At 41.6% G+C, this 20,168-nt stretch overlaps 1 protein-coding gene across 1 annotated transcript in view; it reads right to left on the minus strand.

The window, feature by feature from the left end:
• The window catches only part of LOC128710240 (neuroligin-4, X-linked-like), a 58,712-nt gene extending 40,567 nt beyond the window's left edge, over positions 1-18,145 (minus strand). The window contains exons 1-4 of the mRNA XM_053805287.1: positions 17,852-18,145; positions 17,598-17,720; positions 7,155-7,296; positions 225-377 (exon numbers count right to left, since the gene is read on the minus strand). Coding sequence (XP_053661262.1) covers positions 225-377; positions 7,155-7,296; positions 17,598-17,720; positions 17,852-18,145 — 712 coding nt within the window. The remainder of the gene's footprint in view (positions 1-224; positions 378-7,154; positions 7,297-17,597; positions 17,721-17,851) is intronic.
• Between the last annotated feature and the right edge of the window lie 2,023 nt (positions 18,146-20,168).

A 20,168-nucleotide genomic window follows, 5' to 3' on the forward strand; every position in this document is an offset into this window, starting at 1 on the left:
GAAGCTCCCGGTCGGGAACCTTTCGCTACTGAACCAATGTCAAACGATCGGTACACGAACTGCATTACCCTGCCGGTGCATCTTTCAAGAAGTGCGTGAATAGTTTTGTGGAGCAACGCTGTGCCGGGTGCCTTGCAGGCAATTCGCTGCACAAGTGCTGGCGATAAATTTACATCAGTGCGCTGTGATCAAGCAGTCGGAAAATAGGGCCACAGATAACTTACCGAGTATTCCTAAACGAAAATTGACTGTAACAACTATGACGTGACCGTAGCTGGCTAGTACCGAACCGTCGTACGGGTTGCCGGAGCCCCAATCGTACGCTTCACCGTGGATGTAGAAGAAAATTGAATAGGGTGCCTCCAGTCCGCGACTTCCTGTTATGCGGGAAGAGAAGAAGATGTGTATATTTGTTAGTGCTATGTGCATATTTCCTTTCCACCGATAGTCAGTGTGAATTTGCATTTGGAGCAAACTCTAAGGCGAACGTATGAATTCTATTCGTCTAGAGAAAATTCTAGGTTAGAATGTTTAGAATTCGTGGCTGGTGGCGGATTAGTATTTCTCAGGAAACGATTACCACAATAGTCGGTAATTTAGTTAAATAATATTTGAATTGATTAAAATATTATATTTTGAATAAACTGAATAAATAGTTGAACAGTTGATTAAATATTGCTCCTATGCATAGAGATTGTGTGAATATATTGCCAGGCTTCTTGTATGAGCATATATTTATACCAAGAACAATAATTATTCATAAACGTCAGGAAATTTTTTTTTATCAAACAAATTCATTCGCATAGTGGGAAGTGTATTCAGAAGCAGAAGTGTTTTTTTTCTCAGAATCGCAAATATACTTTGCTGATTAAATTAATTTATTAAATTTATTTTCCCCAAATGCATTAAACTTGCGAAAAAAGGTTAAATACTTTAAATACAAATTCGTATCTCCCAAGGTATTTTCTGGGTTAGAAGTGGTATGATCATCATGACGTAAAAGTAGTGTATAGGTGTTAACAGAAAAAAAAACAAAAAAGAGCTGAAGCAAAAAGAAAGATATTTGAAGTCATTTATTATCACAAACAATTAAATAATAAACTTAGAGGAACTGATCACAATGAAAAGTGAAAAGACAACAAGAGGACACTTCACGCAGGACTTCAAAACAAGTGGCAAAAAATATAATAGGGCTAACATATGAATTCCATATAGCTGAAAATGATAACTTAAAGACAAATTCAAATCGCAGCTACGCCGAAAAGCAATCAGATGTGTTTACGTCGTTTTCATGATGAATTCTCTCTACCCTGATATTAGAAACAACTTTATTTTGCGTGTTCTATTTTATTCTAGGTTTTTTTTTCTTATATTTTGATTTTCGCCTGCAGATTATTCGCATCAAGCAAAGATCATGAGAAAGGTTACACGGAATCCGTTTAAAAAACCTACACAAAGCGGTAATCACATGAGTCGCAACATCAAATAAATTTCACATCTCGCTTGATGTATGCTAAATCCCGGTTTATAGCGTACAAAACAGCAAGATTATAAATCCCAGGCAAGAAGTAGCAATGCTGCATTATACTTCCATCGAACCGCCCGTAATGTGCTCGTGGTAGAAGATAATCTTCATTAAATGTAGCTTGGTATTTGATTTCTACTGTCGCCGACATCGATAAACCAAGGAACCAGGCTGTGTGGCTTTCCCTTCTAAACCTTGCCGATAGGAGCCACCCACAAGCAAAAAACCCACGGCGTGTTACAAAACAACGTGAAACGCATATCAAATATGAAATATACTCTTTCCTACCGCATTGTATCGGCTAAAAAACAACGATCTGCAGCCAGGAATTTTAGCTAAAAATAATGAGAATCGAAACAGGAAACAACATCCCGTTCATCGTACGACCTGGTTTCAATGTTCGCTTTCAAAAGGGTGCTTGGTTGTGTTGGCTTATGGAGCAACGAAATGTTAAAACCGCCCAATGTGGACGACAACAACACGAAGGTGAACAGGGGATTATTACAGCCACAAATCCGATACGAAAACAAGAGAGCCATCTAAGAAGCTGGGTTGGGAAAAAAGCAAAGGATCTGTTTTTAATTGCTAGCACGACACTGTGCCGAGGATGAACGTTCTCAATCATGAGCGAAAGTGTCCCGGTGCTGGTATTACTGTACGTGGCGGATGTCCAAAACCGATCGATCGAAGAACGCAGAACGTTATGAAGAAACTTAATTAAAAATAAATAAATGAAAGCACAGATTGACGCCCGCTGTTACACATTTAATTAAGATTTCAATTAATCCGCCCGCCCTGCTTGCGCTAAACTTTCGATGAACCTCTCGCCTCAGAGCTTGCTGTGAAGCGGTGAGATTTTAACAAGAGCCCAGAACCGTGCTTAGTATCTTAAAGTGCAAGCTGTAAAACGGACGTCATCTTTGCGTTTCATTCAGGTTGAATCACGCTGAGCTAAAGTTCACAGCATCACGTCTTTATCACGACAAAACCCGACCAGTTATACCATTGGATCGCTTCCAGCGCCATGTGCGGTGGGCACGCTTGTTTACGATGATCATCATTTTCTTTGAAACAGCTTTTTAAATGAAGCACACACTCGGCACATGGTGAATGATCGGCAAAGAGACGAGTATACACATCATTGGGGCGTTTCAAGTGTGGTTCAATTATGTCTGGAAAAAAAAACATGTGACACGTTCTTCTCCATTCGGAGCCGGCCCGAAAATGGTTGAATAATCGTTCGCTAGTTTTTTTTTTGTTGCTTCCATTTCGATACACACACACACACACACACACACACACACACAAACGAATCCCGCACGGAGCATGCTTTGATAATGTTCGAAGCTTTTTTGCAGCCTTTCTGGCTCGTTACAGCAAATATCCACCACCTGCGTGTCCTCTTCAAGTCGAACAAACGTCAGGACGACCCGGCGATGCCGAATGATGGAAAACCGAAAATGTTAAAGTTGAAATTCAATTATCATTTATCATTTGCTAGAAGTACCACTTGCACCCAGCTACCTGGGATGCTGCGGGATGACATAGGACGCACACTCCTCGAACATCTCGAGAGCAACACCGACCCACACCACCCGTCGGGACGAGAAAAATTGTTCGCTCGTCGTATCTGAAAACCCAAAACATAAAAAAGAGGCCACCACCCAGCCCGTGTCTGGACGGTACTGGTTTTCGTGCGAAAAAAAGATTTGCACAAAATGTAGATAAATTGTCGTCCAAGCAGGAAACGACTGCAAATTCGAATTCAGAACAAATACAACACCAAATTGTATTGAAATTAATGAGAAGAAGATTTGGGGCAGGGCGAAGCAACGGGGAACGGCACTTGGGCAATGGAAAAGTTAGCAAACCGTTTAAGGTGTGCTTAACGACAGTTTTAAGGGACCGTAGCAGCTGAGCCGTCACCTTTCGCGGGAACTTTTGCACCATCGGAGCGAGAAAATATTGCAGACTCCACACAAACACGGTTAACAAACACATTTGAATGAATTACCACGAGAAGATCCTAATCGTAAAGTTAAGTTAAAGTCTCCAATTTAAAGCAAATATTTCTAAGAAGCAAGATACACAAAGCGGGTTTTGTGTTCAACGGGATTTGTGGAGTTTGGATCAACAAATAACATAACCTCAACATACCACAAATTGCACTATTCTTCGCTTTCGAACTTTATTCCCACAGCACAACATTTCGACAGGCGGTGCGATCGTACCCACAAAAGTTTTCCATTGAACATTTTCCTAATCGAAAACAACATCAACATCATCCCATCATCGCCATCATCATTCAACCAACCAACCATTCGTGATGATGTTCCACAGCGGAATAGCAGAGCAGTACGATCCAATCAAAACGAAACAAGGTGTTGTAGATGCTGCTGAGAGCGGCTGAACGCTGCATCCATACAGTTTCAACACTATTTCACACTACAACCAGACACATCTCGTTCAGATTTAAACCGCTGGAAGAAGATCGTTTTGAACGAACGGCGCTTTAGCACGGAACATAAGCTGTAACATTTTAGCAACCGCGTTGAGTTTTGTCTGCTCATTGACAAAAACGAGCCGAAAGCAACCCCAATTTAAATCATGTATTTTAGTTAAAATATTCATGAAATATGCACCATCGCGTCAAGGTAGCGTGTTGAAGTTGCTTCCCATGATAGATTATGATACATTTTCACACACTCACGCTAAAAACGGTATGGTTGAAAAGTTTGACGTTTTTCCAACATTGCCCTGCTTCCGTGTAAGTTGAGGTGAGATGTTTTGCTCCTAAATCTATGCAAAACACCGAGCAAGCGCATCCGAGCGTCCGTTCCGTTCGGTGGCAAAAATTGAATTTTACCTCCACCATATTTATTCGGTTAGATGTAATTTAATTTTCGTCGACGTTTTTACTTGCCCCCGTCTAGCGGTGGCAAAAAAAAATGTTTTGACGAACGGCAAAAGTTAATCCACCACGATGGTACGGCTCATTTGGGAAGCCGTTTTGGTGTACTTCCATATTCCTTTCCTGTTTTTTTTCTATTCTGTCCGCTTACCTTTGACAGCTTCCAGGAAGCTTCCGTGTCTCAGAATCTGTCAAAAAACCCTTACCGGTTTACGCGCGGCCGTCAAACCATCAAACGTGTACGGCCCATACCGGTGTGATGGTGAGATAAATTGAAAATAACACGCTCAAAACAGCACCCGTAGTCTCACGCGTACCATGAAACGCAGCTATCCGTATGTTCCGCTTCCCGGTGTGTGCCGCTCGGTTAGTGTATGGATGATTTATTTTTCGAATTTTATTACCACGAACATAAATCGAATCGCTTTTCCTTTCTCTCCGGGGACGGGTAATGAAATGAAATGAAACGATAAAAATAATGCACGCACTCTCCTGCAGCGCCATTTGTGAACCGCCATTACGAGATTAAACAACTCACACATACACACACAAAAGGCGCATCGAATAGGTCGCGCAAGTATTCCGCGGGACATTGTGTGCGCCGTGCGTGCCGAACTAAACTGAAAGAAAATGCAAAAACAGCGAAATCGAATGTGTTTGCTTTGGTAGAAGGTTATCGGGTTATGGTGCTTCAGTTTGACGTGATTGAATCGCTTGGTATCGAAAGCGTCACAAAAAGAGGCTCGTAAAATACGCAACGAACTCTACATAAACAAAACTTGCGGTACATACTGTGGAAAGTGAACATGTTGGAGTCTAACGTTTGCTAAAATATATTTTCTGTTTGACGCAATGGTTCACGGTATATAGCCACTAGTTATCGTAATAGTAAGCACATTAGCTAACCCAAACATCAAACCACACTTACGATCGATTAACGTTTAATCATGTTTTCCTTACCAGCAACAAGATACAAGCTGGTTTACCACGCTACATTCGATCTTCGTCGAAAAACAAAGTGATAAATTTGTTAATGGTCTTACGCCGCCCCGAATCTGCACATCGTATTACGCTCTGCTTTGGCGCTGCCTGCCACCATCTCCCGAGAGACTAATCTGTTTAAAGCATCGTAAAATTAGGTTCGGAGCCTTAGCACTATTTAGTCAACATGGGTAAACGGTAGCTCATCTGATAATGACCAGCCCGGTTGCTTTCCCAACAGCGAACTCTCCTGTCGGCCATATATATTCGCTGTTGATGACGGGATGCCATGCCTGAACGTGGGTGTGCGGGTGCTTAATAGTGGAACAATAGATTAAATTTTATAACTACAATTATGACACTGTACGGTGAACCCTAGTTTGACACCGCAGTGGTGAGGTTAAGGAAATGGGAAAAACCCCAGAAAGAGACTCAAGGGAAAATCGGACGCATGGCTACGGACTTTATAGCTATGCGAGCTTTTGATGGCTCCATTTCTTGGTTATTTCTTGGATCCATTTCTTTTTACTCACTGATTCACTTGAGGTGATGTTAATATACGATTTTTTTTGCGTCAGTTTTCCAAACTGATTTTAATTTAAGCTTGCTGCTGCTCTGCATTTCTTATTTGCCTTTAAATTCATTGAATAATTATTCAGATTGTTTATACAAAGCTTTTTTATGCTTATACCTCATATGTTTTCTAACTCCTACTTACATTCAAGCAAGTAACTTATTTTTCTTACCGATCAAATTCGGTCCAAGTTTTAAAATCACGATGATGCAGGAATAGTGCAACCATCATTATAGAAGCGGCTGCGATGGTGAACAAGGATTAGAAGGTATTAGTAGGACATTTAATATCTTTATCCGCAAAATGCTCAGAATAAAGCTTTAAATTTGTCATTTTTCAGACATATATATATTGTTAACGATAATCGTTTTCATAAAACATCCAACATCAACTATAAAAACGGTACATTTTTGTAACATTTCTTTCTTTATCCTCGTGGTATATAAACTTCTTAGCAACAAATCTCAAAGAAGTGTTATAAAAGATGAAACTGTACTTTACACAGCTCTTTGAAGGCCAAAGTTAAATTTCCACCTACTTTCCAAAAGGAAAAGAAAACGCATTCTGCAACTTTTGCTTACTGTTCCACCAGCAAACCAACGCCATGTCTTTAGGACGAACCGAACATCTTCCTGCAGAGCATCGCAGCGTTACTTCGTTATTCAAAGTAAGGGAACTTGTTTGTTCCACCGATAAAGTTGTTTGTTCAGTGTGTAAGCTTTTGACCTCGGTCTCTCAGCACGATGGGAGCAAAACAATATTCAATTCCATACCGGCATTGTACAAGGTTTCCATGGTCAAACAAATGATAGAGAATATTACACGAAACCTTACGATCGCTGCCAACCCGAACAAACCGCTCAATGGAGTGTCTATGTCTGGACGTACTGTTCTGGTTCTGCCCAGATTAACCCTTCCCGGCATTTCGGAAGGGCATGGCCTTGTGAATTGGCCAATGCGCGTTCCTTCGTGGCACCTTAGAGTGATCCAATTTATGGACGATGAGTACTAAATTTATCGCCACTTTTCGCAGCCAGCCCGTCGGGAACAAATGGGGATGACTTGCGTTAGACCAATCGAATATTCCTCGCTTACATGCGGTAGCCCTGCTCATGAAGTGATAAAAAACGAAACGCCAAAAAACAACAACAACACTAGCTTACCACTTCCGGGGACGTAAATGTTGAGCGTCAGGCAGTCCTCGCTCTGGTTCGCCAGCAATGGCTGCAGTCGCTTCAGATGCTGGTAACGCCCCTTCGGCATCGAGAGTAGTGCTGCCGTCCGATTGCTGATGTCGGGAAAACTCTGCAAAGATGGTCGAAGTACACGGATTAGACGGGGCATGTAAGAAGCACAAATAGGACGGGTTGGAGAATAAAAAACATACAAATATATGAGAGTTATGAACAGTTATTTCCCATCTGAAACCAGCCACCTCAACACGAAGAACGAACGTTGCGATGCAATCTGCTCTAGCCAGTCGGTTCGATGATAAAACGCTTGTGCTTTCCACGGTGTCCCGCGGCACCACTGAGCTTAATGGAAATGTTCAATTTGGAAAAACGAACTCCGAGACGGACGATGCCGGTGGCACGGTCTGGTATGTCACAAAAGCACGCAGACTGCCTTCGCGTGGAGCCAAAGTGCAATTTGCAGTTTCTGGATGCCGTGATTTACTGACCTTTCTGCTGGTCGCCCCCCCCCCCCCTCCCTCCGGGCCAGAGCAAGAACATTAGCCAGAATGGATAGATTTTAAAATTGATCTCAATCTTCGAGCGACGTCAGCAAACGTGTCCTTTCTCCGGGGCAGGGAAGGATGATTGGTCTCTCGAATCGGGATAATTTTCTCCACAATCAGGTTCTTGTTTTCGACCAATTTTTAGCTCGAATCGATGCCCGATGGTGCATCGTCCCGAGTTGTGGTTTTGCCCGATTCCAGGGAGCGTTCGATGGAGGGAGCGTGTTGATTGCTCTCAAGCTGCAGCTGGTAAACAAACCAATCTGTTTTGTTGGCTGAGGTTGGGTTTATCAAGGCGATGATCGAGCAGGATTTTTGTTTTACTGTAAGTTGTTTACCTATCGGGCTATTCATTAGCGGTATAAGCTCTTGAGCTCGGTTGTTGAACCAACACTAGTAGCACTCGAATTTTGTTTGCTTATGCTTCAGGTTTCGCTTGTTTATCGATCAATTAGTTAAATTCATTAAATGGATTTCACAAGGAAAGAGTTCAAAGCTTAATGCATTTTGTGAGTATCTGTGTCATTGGTTCAATAAAGCTTATATGCATATTTATTTCGGATTGATTTATTTATTCAATCAATAAAACTATTCACTCTACAGGAATGACCCGGTGGTGTATTGGTAACAACGCCGATCTTCACACACCAGGACCGGTTTAAAATCCCATCCGGACCAATACCCCGTACACAGGACTAACTATCCGCCTAGAGGTAAATATAGTCACAGAAAGCCAGAAATGGCAGACCTCTTGAGGTTGTTGTGCCGATAAAGAAGATATTCTATAGCTTTACCATATGTAAATGATGGATTAGGTATTATCCGATACTGCACACACAGCTCTTATGCATCAAGAATTGCCCAAATGATTTCTCAGAGAGACTAGATCTCTCTATTTCTAAAGGTTATTCAAATGAACAATAGGGTGCTAGAAACTTTAAGCGGTTGTGCTGATTATATTAAACATACTGTGTCATGTGAGCCAAGCATGTTATTTTAAAGTAGTTTACCCATGTGGCTCTATTGGGTTAACCTCATTTGTCGATAAAAGGAAGAATATAGATTGTTTTCATTCGTACACAGTGTTACAGAAGCTACCAAATATCTATACAAGAGTTATAAATAGCTCAAATCACCTTAAGCGATGTACTTATGCTTATTTTTGGAAGGTTAGCCATCTGACGATCGGCAACAAACGTTGTTCGAAAAATGCGATGTACAATTATAAGTTTTACCAAATTATATAAGATCATATTTGAATATACTTTGCATATTCGTTAAAATTGTCTAAAGTTTCTTTACTTTTACATCATTTACAATATTTATCATTTACTCATTCCTCATTTACTCATTTACTCATCATTTGTCATCACGATCAGCATCTGATGACGGTAAACAGTTGTTTGTTAAGTATTAAAAAAGATAGGAGATAGGAAAATTTGAGTTATGAGACAGCACAAGTTTGAGTTCGAGAGAAACGCAAGGGTTCTATCATTGTTTCATCAAATTTGGCAAGATCAATTCTCAGGTTACACAAGCATTAATACTCGGTAGACCACTTTAACGAAGACAAGAGAATTAGGATATGTGGGTTGATATGATATGAATTGCTGAAAGTGGATTCGATGGGTGCTCCAAAAAATTCCTTGATGCTACCACTAATAAACTACTTTTTTAAACAATGACATTAAACCATGGTTTAGAGATTGAGTACCTTAAAGATAATTTCGACTTTCGCACACCAATGTTGGAGTATGATGGAGAAATCATCATCATCTCATAATCACATTCGGGTACTTTATCAAGATATAAATCCTTATTACCAATTGTGTTTAGGAACTTCAAAGCAACAGTTTCTCTGCAAGGAAAAACAAGTATAATATATAATATCCACTTAAAAATACCATGTCCATTCACAGCTCCAGACCGCACACCAGTCGGCAGCACCGAAGCATAAAATCCACGCTGCGCATTTATGATGATTTCATGCATGAAAAATCTTTAATGGATTCCAAATGCATGACTTGTGCTCTTCAAAGCGAGTGCATACACTTGCCCCGATCAATGCAAACCGAAAAAAACTTGCAAGCTATTCAGGGATGTAGAGCGTGCTGAGTACACTCGTTATTTGGATGCATCCTTCCTTAGCGAAGAAATTTTCGTCTCACACTTCCCAATTTTCTACTACTGCAAACAACAAACATTCTCCAGCAACTCCACTTGGAGAAATGGAAAAGTTCATCCCTCCACCATCAGCATTCCGATGAGATGGAAAGTAAAGTAACTGATAAAAATGAAAGAATATTTCCTAACCCCAAACGAATAATGCTTCGGCGAGGAAACATCCAACATAACGTTTTAGGTTTAGTGTCCAACGGTATCGAACGGTTGGGTTCGGTTGATTGAAGCGCATTCTCAGATGCCACTGCTGAGCTCGTCTTCGAGTTGGGTGGATTCGCCTAAAGCATCTTGCCAATGGTGGAACGCACCGACAGCTGAACTTCAAAACCCCGAAAACCCCATCCGTTTTACAAGCGTCGGTATTCGTTCACACGAAAGCATGAAGCCGGCTACGAAAGCCTCCACAGTGCGGTTGCTGCAGTGAGGAGTTGCCAACTTGAACGCATCCAGCCTCTTTAGTATCCGAGACAAAACCGCAAATCAAGCGGTGAAGCATCCAAGCCAGGTTGCGGATGTGGATGGGGTCAGGGCAAACTGGTTGGGAAATTGGAAACTTCGTTTTCCGCAGTATGCACTTCACTTTTATCGAAATTAAAAACCGATGACGATGCTGGAATCTCAACAGTTTCCATCTAGGGCGCTTCTTCACAGCACGGCAGATGCCTGGCCGGCGTTCCGGTATGCGGCTCGCCATCCGTGGCGTACCGTAACCCCAACCCAGGCGAAGTAATATTTGTAACGATAATGAGAAAAATTTCCACTCTCAGCCCAAAACTTATAATGGTTTATCGGAACGGTTATCGACAAGATGTGCTGCCTTCGGGGAGAGGAGGAAATATCCTCCATCACCCGTTGGCCACCGCCCGAATGGTTACTTCGCACTTCAGCCAAGACTGGTGTGCCAATAAACACGCCCATCGCACACTCAAACAAATGACTCTTTGACGGTGTTTTTTCGTCGCTTTACGAAGCTCGTCAACCACGCCAGGACGTGGCGAGGAAAGTGATGGATGAATATTGACTTTTACCGATCCACTTACGTTTCAACCCCTGGAGGTGTTTTCGGGCAGTGTGTCTCCGGAGGAACGATATCGATCAAGCTCTGGCAGCGCGTTGCGGAAAGGTGTCATAAATGACTTGTTTGAAGGATAGTAAGCTTCTTCCCTGCACGTACACGCGCAACTCGATTAGATATCCAGCCTTCCAGCGTGTCCTTCGGATTTTTCGCAACGTGGACGTTAGTGCCGTTTCAAGTGTTCTTTCGCTCCATCATCCAGAGAGTGCTTACAGTGGAGAAAACTTTCCCGAATCCTCCCCGTTATGCCTATGCTACTCCCGCTACCGTTCCCATTATTGATCATCGTTTCCGGCAGAGTCCTTAGAGCTAAACTGCCATTCGGTTCACTCGAAGAAGTACCGCCATAGCTATTCAGGCAAGTGCCTTAGTTAGGTAAATGGACAAGCATGCTCCATTTTACGTAGCCATGAAAGAAAATCGATGAAGAAAAGAAAAGTTTAAAAGATTATCTGCATCCATTCGAAAGGTGTCGTTTCCTGCACACTGCTCACAAGGTCGTTTTTTCGTTGTTGTATGTGTGTCTGGCTCGTACGGAACAATAGTGTCTTGCAGATAAGCGCCCAAACAGAGCGAACGAATAAACGCAAGGCATGAGAAGCAAAATTGGAAAAATGCTACTTCTATACTTGACAACCATAGAAAATGGCTTCAATAATTGAAATTGCAATATTGCCATACCATAACACATGATTATGCATATATGCTTGAGAGCGCGTATGTCGAAAAAGTGTAAAGAAAGGTTTAGAAGTGCATGAAACACGTGAATAGCTGGTGAAAGACATCATTAAATGCAAACATATACGCTAAGCACCATCATTATTTAAAGAAAACCTTATGTATAACATAAACCTATATCATGAAAAGATATGCTAAACATTAGGCGCTAATCGCCTAGCTGTATCTATTTACTAGCTGGAAAAGAATAAGATTCTCGTCCCTTGCACATGCATGATTTTTTACTTAATTTTGATTAACTAACATTTATTACAATCTACTGAACTGCACTTCACGGAATAATGTAAGATAATATAAATTTGAACAGTAGTTTTGCTATTTGCTTTGGAAGATTTTTGTTCCTCATGGTGCAACGATTATAATATATCAACAAAAATACACATGAATGTAGGAATGAAAATAAATCGAGTTCAATACGCAGAGTAGAATATTTAGGTACAACGTTTGTTTTCAGATTTGATTTGATCCTCAATAAGAAAACTTCGAATCTCATTAACATAAAAACGTCAACCTGTTTGTCCAAAAGCGTTTAAAGGATTAACAAAATTAAAAAATTAAAAAAAATAAAAAGAATGAGGGGTATTCAACTTCATTTGACGGAATATTATTAAAAAAATAAAAAACAACAAATACGTTTCAAAAGTTTAAAATGATCCTGCGAGCTATCATGTAAGGATGAAGATGCTAAGAAGGATTTTTTGGCCCCGTATGTGTAGAAGAGCATTGAAGGAGTCTCTATGATGATGTACGATGAACTCACTCCAGTGGGCTGGTTACGTCATGAGAATGACACTGTACGACCCAGATTACTTCCTTGGTCAGTCTTTTGACCAACCAGACAGATCCAAATTGAGATGGAGTGATGGCGTGGATGTGTCCGCAAAACGATAATAATGGACTAGTTAACGGCGTTCCATCGTAAGCAGTTTAGAGAACGTCTGCAACAGCTCAAGACTGGGAAACCTGCTATGTTAATTAGTTAGTTATTTTTAGGTTCATGTAAAACCATTCCTCCGATACATCGGGCCCCTAATAATCGATGATCTGTTATATACAAACAAGATCGATAAATTCTTCTTCAAATAAAACTAATTTAATTATTAGATACGCTTAAAGGTAGAGAGTATTCCAGTTAGAGTTAGATTCCAATTAAGACCTGCTACAAGAGCCCTCTAAACAGCACAAGAAATACTACTTTGTATTTCAAATATTTTGTACTTGAAAAAAAACGCATACATTTTCTTGTCAATAAACTCTTTGCATACTGACAACTATGTGCTCAAAAAACAATTCCTTCAAATGCCACATTTATGAAGACCCGCATTTTTTTCTGTACACATTATTGTAAAACAATTAAACCAACATGAAACAAATTACCAACAACTATTTCATAATGCGTTTACGTTGAACAATTGCAAAGCGCGTACAATTGCTTAGATCAATTGTTGATGTAATGAAAAAGGTTCCCCAGGATTAACACCACCTTTACCTTTCTTGTGAAATAGTTTTCTCCGTATCGTTCAAGCGAAAGAGCTCATTTTCTTTGTGCGATTCTCTTTTATTTTTTATGGAATTTTCTGCAAATGCTCCCCCCGCTTGAATCAAAGCAACCATCCACAGGCGAGCTTGAGGAAAGAGTTGGTGATGAAATTTTCATGATACTTCAGTTTGCCATTTTTATCGCTCATGCCTCCTGCCTTCTGTTGCCACTTGCACGAGCTGCCGTTCCTCTTACTTTAATAGCTCGAGGCCTGTTTCGTGGCCGTGCAAAAAAAAGACCAGAAACGACGAAAAGATGAATAAAAATGTCGTCTACCGCTAGCGCTGGCACAAGTAGACACTGTCGTCGGTTAGCAAATCTTCCAGCAGGCAGTGTTGCCAGCCGGCATTTGCCTTTAATGGCTTCCCATTTCCTTTGCCATATGCGAGAATTGTTACGAGAGTGGATGGGGCAACGCTTTGCTCCCTGAGGAAATGGAAGAAAAAAGCTTCACGTTCGGCAAGCCAGTAAGCGTTTCTCATGCAGTTCGCTCATCAGTCGAAAGGATGGAGTGTTTCTGGGCTGGTGTGTGCTTTTATGAAAGAGAAAAAAAGCCCCGGTAAAATATTGTAATGATTGTGTCGAGCTCAGTCCGGGACCGGGTTTTCCAACCCGCCCCCAATGGTGGGTGCCTAAGAAAACCAAGTACCACTTCCGTAATGGTACGTTGCCAACGGTGGCCGCTCAACATGGACGTGTCGGTGCGCTCTGGTGCGTTTGAAACGTCCCCAGGTTGGACGTTTATGCAGCACACATGTATGAGAATGACCCTCTCTGTATCCTCCCTCCCCTACACTGGTTCAACGCCTAGCAGAACGGCCCTGACGATGATGTGTGCGAATTAAAGCGGAAACAGATGGGATTCGCACCGCGCAAAAGACATCGTGGCAGTTGGTCCCATTCCTTTTCAGCAAACTTTCGACAATTTCCTTCACCGACGGGGCTTATTTTTCATTAGCCATTTGTCGACAATTTAATGCAACGAGTATGAGTGTTTGGCCGCTACGAGTATGTGTTCCTCAGGTTGAAACTGCTACCAACATTTCCGGCCCACCCGGGCCCGGCCATTCATTGAGGGCGGCCTAACGTTGGGCGGCATTTTCGTAAAGTCATGAAATTGACCTGAATTTTTGACGACGCTGGGTGACCGGCGTCTGGTTGTTCCCACGAGAAGGTAAAATGGTTGTTCCTGGGATGAGGTTTTTACCTTAGCAACGGTTTTGAACGGTTTTTCGCTAACGTTCCCAGTGGAACAAATTGCTTTTGCGAGTGCGCACATGGTTTGTTCGCAATTTGTACGCTAAATGATTTATAGTATTGAGCGTTGGATGCTGGAACGGGTTTCGACTAACAGTTAATCTCTATGTTTTAGTTATGCCCCAAAGTTTGGTTCGACGGAAATACATGTAAAGAGAGAGATTTGTTTCTTTATTGAAGTTCAAATCGCTACTGATAACAATTTCAATTTTTGTTCTTACCTAACCTATCAACTCCTCTCCGTTCTTTCTCTTTTACTCTCCTGCCTTCGGCCTCTTCTCCTTCTTACATACACGTATGACGTTACCACTTGAGTGAATTTATTAAAAAATATATACAAAAACTAGGAATAATAAAGGAAAATAAGAAACAATCCGTAAACAAAATATTTTTACAAATTTTTTACAATTTTTTACAAAAACAAACGGGTTTAAAAGACCCTTTTGCGCACAAAAACATGGCTTCAAATCAAATTCAGTGATCCTCGAAAGTTTTTAACTGCTTCAAGAACTTAGTGACGACAAACTATTTATCTGATTAATTACAGATCACCTCCTTTAAAAATACTTTCTCGAATAAAAAAACGATTAAATAAAAAAAAGTTCACCTAGTTGGCAATGTCATAAAAGGCCTCTATCAGAAAAGTTAATACACAGCCAGTTTTGTTTAATATGTTTCATGATTTTATTTTACACTTAATTGTTCTATTCTCACGAAATGTTGTTAAGGCAATGTAGAAGTGCTATCTGCCATGGTGCCGATATAGAAGAATAAAAATTGTTTAAGATAGCTCATCCGATGATCTCTAAATTGTATTTTAAATTAAGTTCCGTTAGTTAATTTTAAAGAGACATTTTATGATAGATTTCAAATAGACGAATGTATTCATTCAGCCTGATTATTTTTTTCTGTTTTACATTGTTTCATAACAAATATGGATCTGGAAGCAAATTCAAAATCTTTTTATTCACTTAAAACTATTGTACTACGGTTATACCTGAATCGGTTGTGAAAAATTACTCCCAACAACTTTGATTTGAATAAAATCCCATCCGTACCAATTCCCCTTACGCAAGAATCATTTTCCTGTTACGGGTATATAAAGTAAATGAAAGCCAGAAATGGCAGGCCGAGACCACCTTGAGCTGTATTGCCACCAAATAATATGAGAATTTGATTTATGTAGTTATAAGCCATACGGCTAGCCAGTACTTCATGGAATAAAAAAAACTATCTTTTGTCCATGTGCGTCCAATTGGTGTCTCGTTATTCATTGCTGCTTGCATAAACTACAGAGAACATCTCGCAGAAATAGATGCACAGTAAGAAGTAAGATTCGTAAATGTTGAAAAAAAAAACTCCCAAGACCAATGCATCCATCCGACCTCTTTTGTCCCAAGCTAACCCACCAATGCAATGCGGCAAGGTCGATTGCAGGAAAGTGAGGGTGGAATCACGCAAAAGTAAACTCCATCCCGCACGACTGCACTTCAATCCGTCCGTAAGTCAAATGGTCGATAAAAGAAAGTACCGGCGCGGTCCGCGACGATAAACGACAGCCGACAGACGGCATCGCTCCGTTGCTGGAGTTGGTGAAAAAAATTATGATATTAATTTCCTGAACAAGTCCAGCTAGTGCACATTAAGCACGAACTGGCACAGCGGGCTAAAATATTTTGCCATTGAATTGAATAAAAAGCTTCTCGGGCTCTCGGGATGATTGCCGGTGAGAATTTTACTTTCCGCTATTCGCCAATGGACCTGGCGGCCACAAAGTCCGTAAAGTTGCTCCAGATTGGAGCGTTGGAAAATAGCACACAGTTTACAGTTGGTGCAATCGTACCGCTTCGCGACGAAATACGGCTGGTGGAAAAAAAAATGCTGACTCCATCTTGGTGAGGAAATGGAAAATGATTCGGACCATCTTTCAACCGGCCCGGTGCACGGATTCGCCTAAGTGCAAGGCGAATTGTAAGAATTACTTCGCCACCCGTTTGAGCAAAGGATAAATTTTGTCCTCTAGTGGCTGGTTGAAGAATTTGCCCGATAAGTGGAACAATTTTTATTCTTGCTTTCACTCGCATTGTTTTTTTCTTATAAAAATATCGTTCTGCTTCTTTCGCATTCGTAGTAAACCCATTTGCCAGTAGTGCTGAAACGACGATGATGGCACCATTTATCATCCGCTGCTACGGGCTGCAATCACGTCATCAGTGCGTTCGAGCGGACAGCAGCACGGAGCAGGACGTTTGTGCCGCTGTGAACGCTGTAATGGTGAGCAACGTGCTCAGAGTTCGAGAGCGCAATCGGCTCATCAGCAACCATTAGCCGCGGATTTGATGGCGTGCGTGCCGTACGCCTAAAGCCAGCCATCGGTTTGCTTTTCATTCAGTGGCATAAGCCTTGTATAATGGGTTATTGAAATAATTCCATTCATGAAGACATCAAACTCCCTGGTGAGCGGCGTTTCTTTATTTGCCAACCGACGTCATTAGGGATAATTCACTGCCTGACCTAGTTGCAAGTGTTGGAGGTTTTTGTTAAGATAGTCCACCCCCTTTGCTTAACTTGTACAGTGTAACAATGTAATTATCGATATTGTGTGGAAGACTATCGTTAATCGTTTTCGTCGTATTTCTTTTGAAAGCTGACGCAGCGTACCAAGCGTCTCAAAGAAGGAAGCATTCTTCATTAGAATAAAGGACTAAGTGTCTCCATGTAGAACGTCTTATTAGAATGATGGACTAGGCATCTCCATAATTCACCTCTTATGCTCGAAAATGCATTCTGTAATAGTTAAATTATTGATATTGTTAAAAAAGCTATCAGTAACCGTTATTGCCGAATGGCTTTTGAAAGCTGACGCAGTATAGTTAAGGATTCAAAGTGAACTACCAAACGTCTCCTTGGAGAACGCTTAAATTCAATAAAGGACTAGGCGTCTCCATGAAGAACACCTTATTAGAATGAAGGACTAGGCGTCTCCATTCCTGCACTTGTTCAACCAACATCGCTGCGTTGATTTACTCTAGCACGATTATAAAAAAATAAACAACCGTAACAAATGACAAGCTTACCTGTGGGCACACGGATCCAAAGGTGTCCGCCAACTTGGTTCCTTTCCACGGTGGAAGTTTCTTCGGTGGCTCAAAACGTAAACTTCCTATCGGTGGTGTCGCGTACGGCACAGCTTTAAAAACCTGCATGTAACAAACGAGAGCAACATAAAAAAACACATACACACACGTTTTCACATTTTTCATCACTCTTCGAACGAAACGCTGCCACATTACGAGCACGATGATCGGAACGTGCAGCCAATTCAATTTACCTCCACTGGCTCGAGGTGCTTCGAGTTGAGCTCGAGAATAACGCCCCGGATAGCGCCCGACTTTGTATCGACGATGCGCGAACTGTACCGTGGTCCGGCCCGGGCAGGAGCAACGGCAAAGCTGCAGACACACAGCACCCACAGCCAGATCGTGGCACGGATTGGGACGAGTTTCGTTTGCGGCACGAATCCCAAACAGGACGTGACACGGCTGCTCACTTCCGGCAAGGGTTGTTGGTGCTGTTGGTGACGGTCGTGGCGGTAGGATCGCTTTGGCCCATCGAGGGCCTGCATTGTACAGTGCGGTTAACGAATGGGGGAACATTACCGGTTCCCCGCATGAGGATCGGCCATTCTACGCACACGAATGACGCGGTACGGCACGGGTACCACGATGACGGCTGTAGATTCCGTCCGCGTACAACATGCCGCGTTGCCACGCGCGGAAAGCAAGCCAACGCGAATCGACAAATTCAATTCACAGCTGCAATTAATATTCCTTGCTCGGGCTACCAATCCAATTCCAACGCACCGCACACTGCATAATGGCACTGAATCACCTGTACACGATCTTCACCTTGTCACTCTTACCTGTAGTGATCAGTTCACCTGTATTGTGAAATTGCACTTTATCCTTCAAGATAAATTCACAAAATAATGAAAATAAATCACAAATATCACTACCCTGTCCTACATATTAGGAACATTCAAATTCTGTGGAAACATCTGCAATGAAACAAAAGAGAAAGAAATCTGTGAGTTGATGTGACATTTTTTGTATTTAATGTTACAATCAAATATTGAATCAAATATCAATTTTTTTTATTTTTTTTTTATAAAATACTTTCTAGTTCTTCAAACTATACGTTTATTGATTTACTAGCACGTAGGACATTTTATGTTTGTTTGGGGTGCTTCAAACGATACATTATGATATAATCAAAAAATATTATATAACATTACATTATATAATATTTTTCCGTAAATGTTCTATTGTACTTGTAATGATGCTATGATTCATATTAAGTTAATATCGTGTATCTATAGTGGTGCTACATTTTGTTTATTATTTTATCATTGTTCGAAGAGCAATGAGATAATGATCCAGCTTAGTTCACCATCCTCCCTATTACCCTATTATTATTGGAAGTCAATTTGTGCCTCAGACGGAACAGAACTGTAGACTGCTTCAACCCATAAAATATGTGAAATCATAACTCATGTGCTTGCAATCTTTATTTTGAACACAGCTTTCATATACGTTTTCTTCAAAAACAAACCAAAGACAAATATTAATTATTTCTTCTCCATTACAGCTCCTAATGAGCGAAACTCGTTATGATAAAACGGCTCCTCATAATGCTTCTGCTCCTAAGAGAGGTATTTAGAACTCGCGTGCCCGTTTCCTTAACTGTACGCCGGTACATCTCCTTTTGCTTCCCGTGATTCAACTGGATTGGGAAAGTCAGCATAAAACTTACCAACTCACACCCGATACACCCAACGGCACAAACCCGTTGGTTCGGGAACGTTTTGAAAAGCGGGTGGCAAAAGGTTTAATTCAAAGTCATTTAAACTTCTGTGTAAGCCTTTAAATAGCTTCTGAATGCAGCACGGTCTCATTGGTGCCGGGGGTGGATTGCATCACGGGCACAAATTGGTGTTTCTAAGGGACCGTTGCGTACTTCTTGCAGACATCTGCCCCCCCACACAGCAGCACATCACCGTTGCTGTCGAAGTCGATGAAAAGTTCCGGGTGCACACAGTGCGGCGCATCGATGCAGCTTCCACCGCGCCGTTCAAAATGCTACCGGCTGCAACTTTCCTTCAGCTTCACTTCTTGACCGGTTTCGCTCGCTAGCGCAGCTGAAAATACGCGAACCAGCCAATGTGCCGCCTTCTTCGCGCCCTATCGACGTCCGCCATATTTGGTCGTGATTTGCATCGGTACAAATTAAATTAATTTGTTAGCAAAACTTTCCACCCAAATGTGCTGCAAAAGTGCACCCGTCGGCTCCCGGCGGTGGTGCAAAAACAAAAACGACGAACGTGCAAAAGTTCACCTCCATCGGGGCACAGTCGTTCGCGTGCCCAACGGTGGGTGTGAAAGTCAGCCCCCTCCCCGGGTTTGCTATTTTCGTACACTCGACCTCAATTTTACCAAACGCGCTTGTTCCGTTTTGAACTCGAGTGTCATTTCGGGGGTGAATGAGTGCAAGTACCGTTTACACTACGCGAGGTTGCGACCCAAAAGGTCGTTGCAAAATGGAATTACCTACCATTGCGAGACTCGACTCAGACATACTTACAGCTGAAC

This window comes from Anopheles marshallii, chromosome 2 (assembly GCF_943734725.1).
Source record: "Anopheles marshallii chromosome 2, idAnoMarsDA_429_01, whole genome shotgun sequence".
Taxonomy (NCBI): Eukaryota; Metazoa; Arthropoda; class Insecta; order Diptera; family Culicidae; genus Anopheles; species Anopheles marshallii.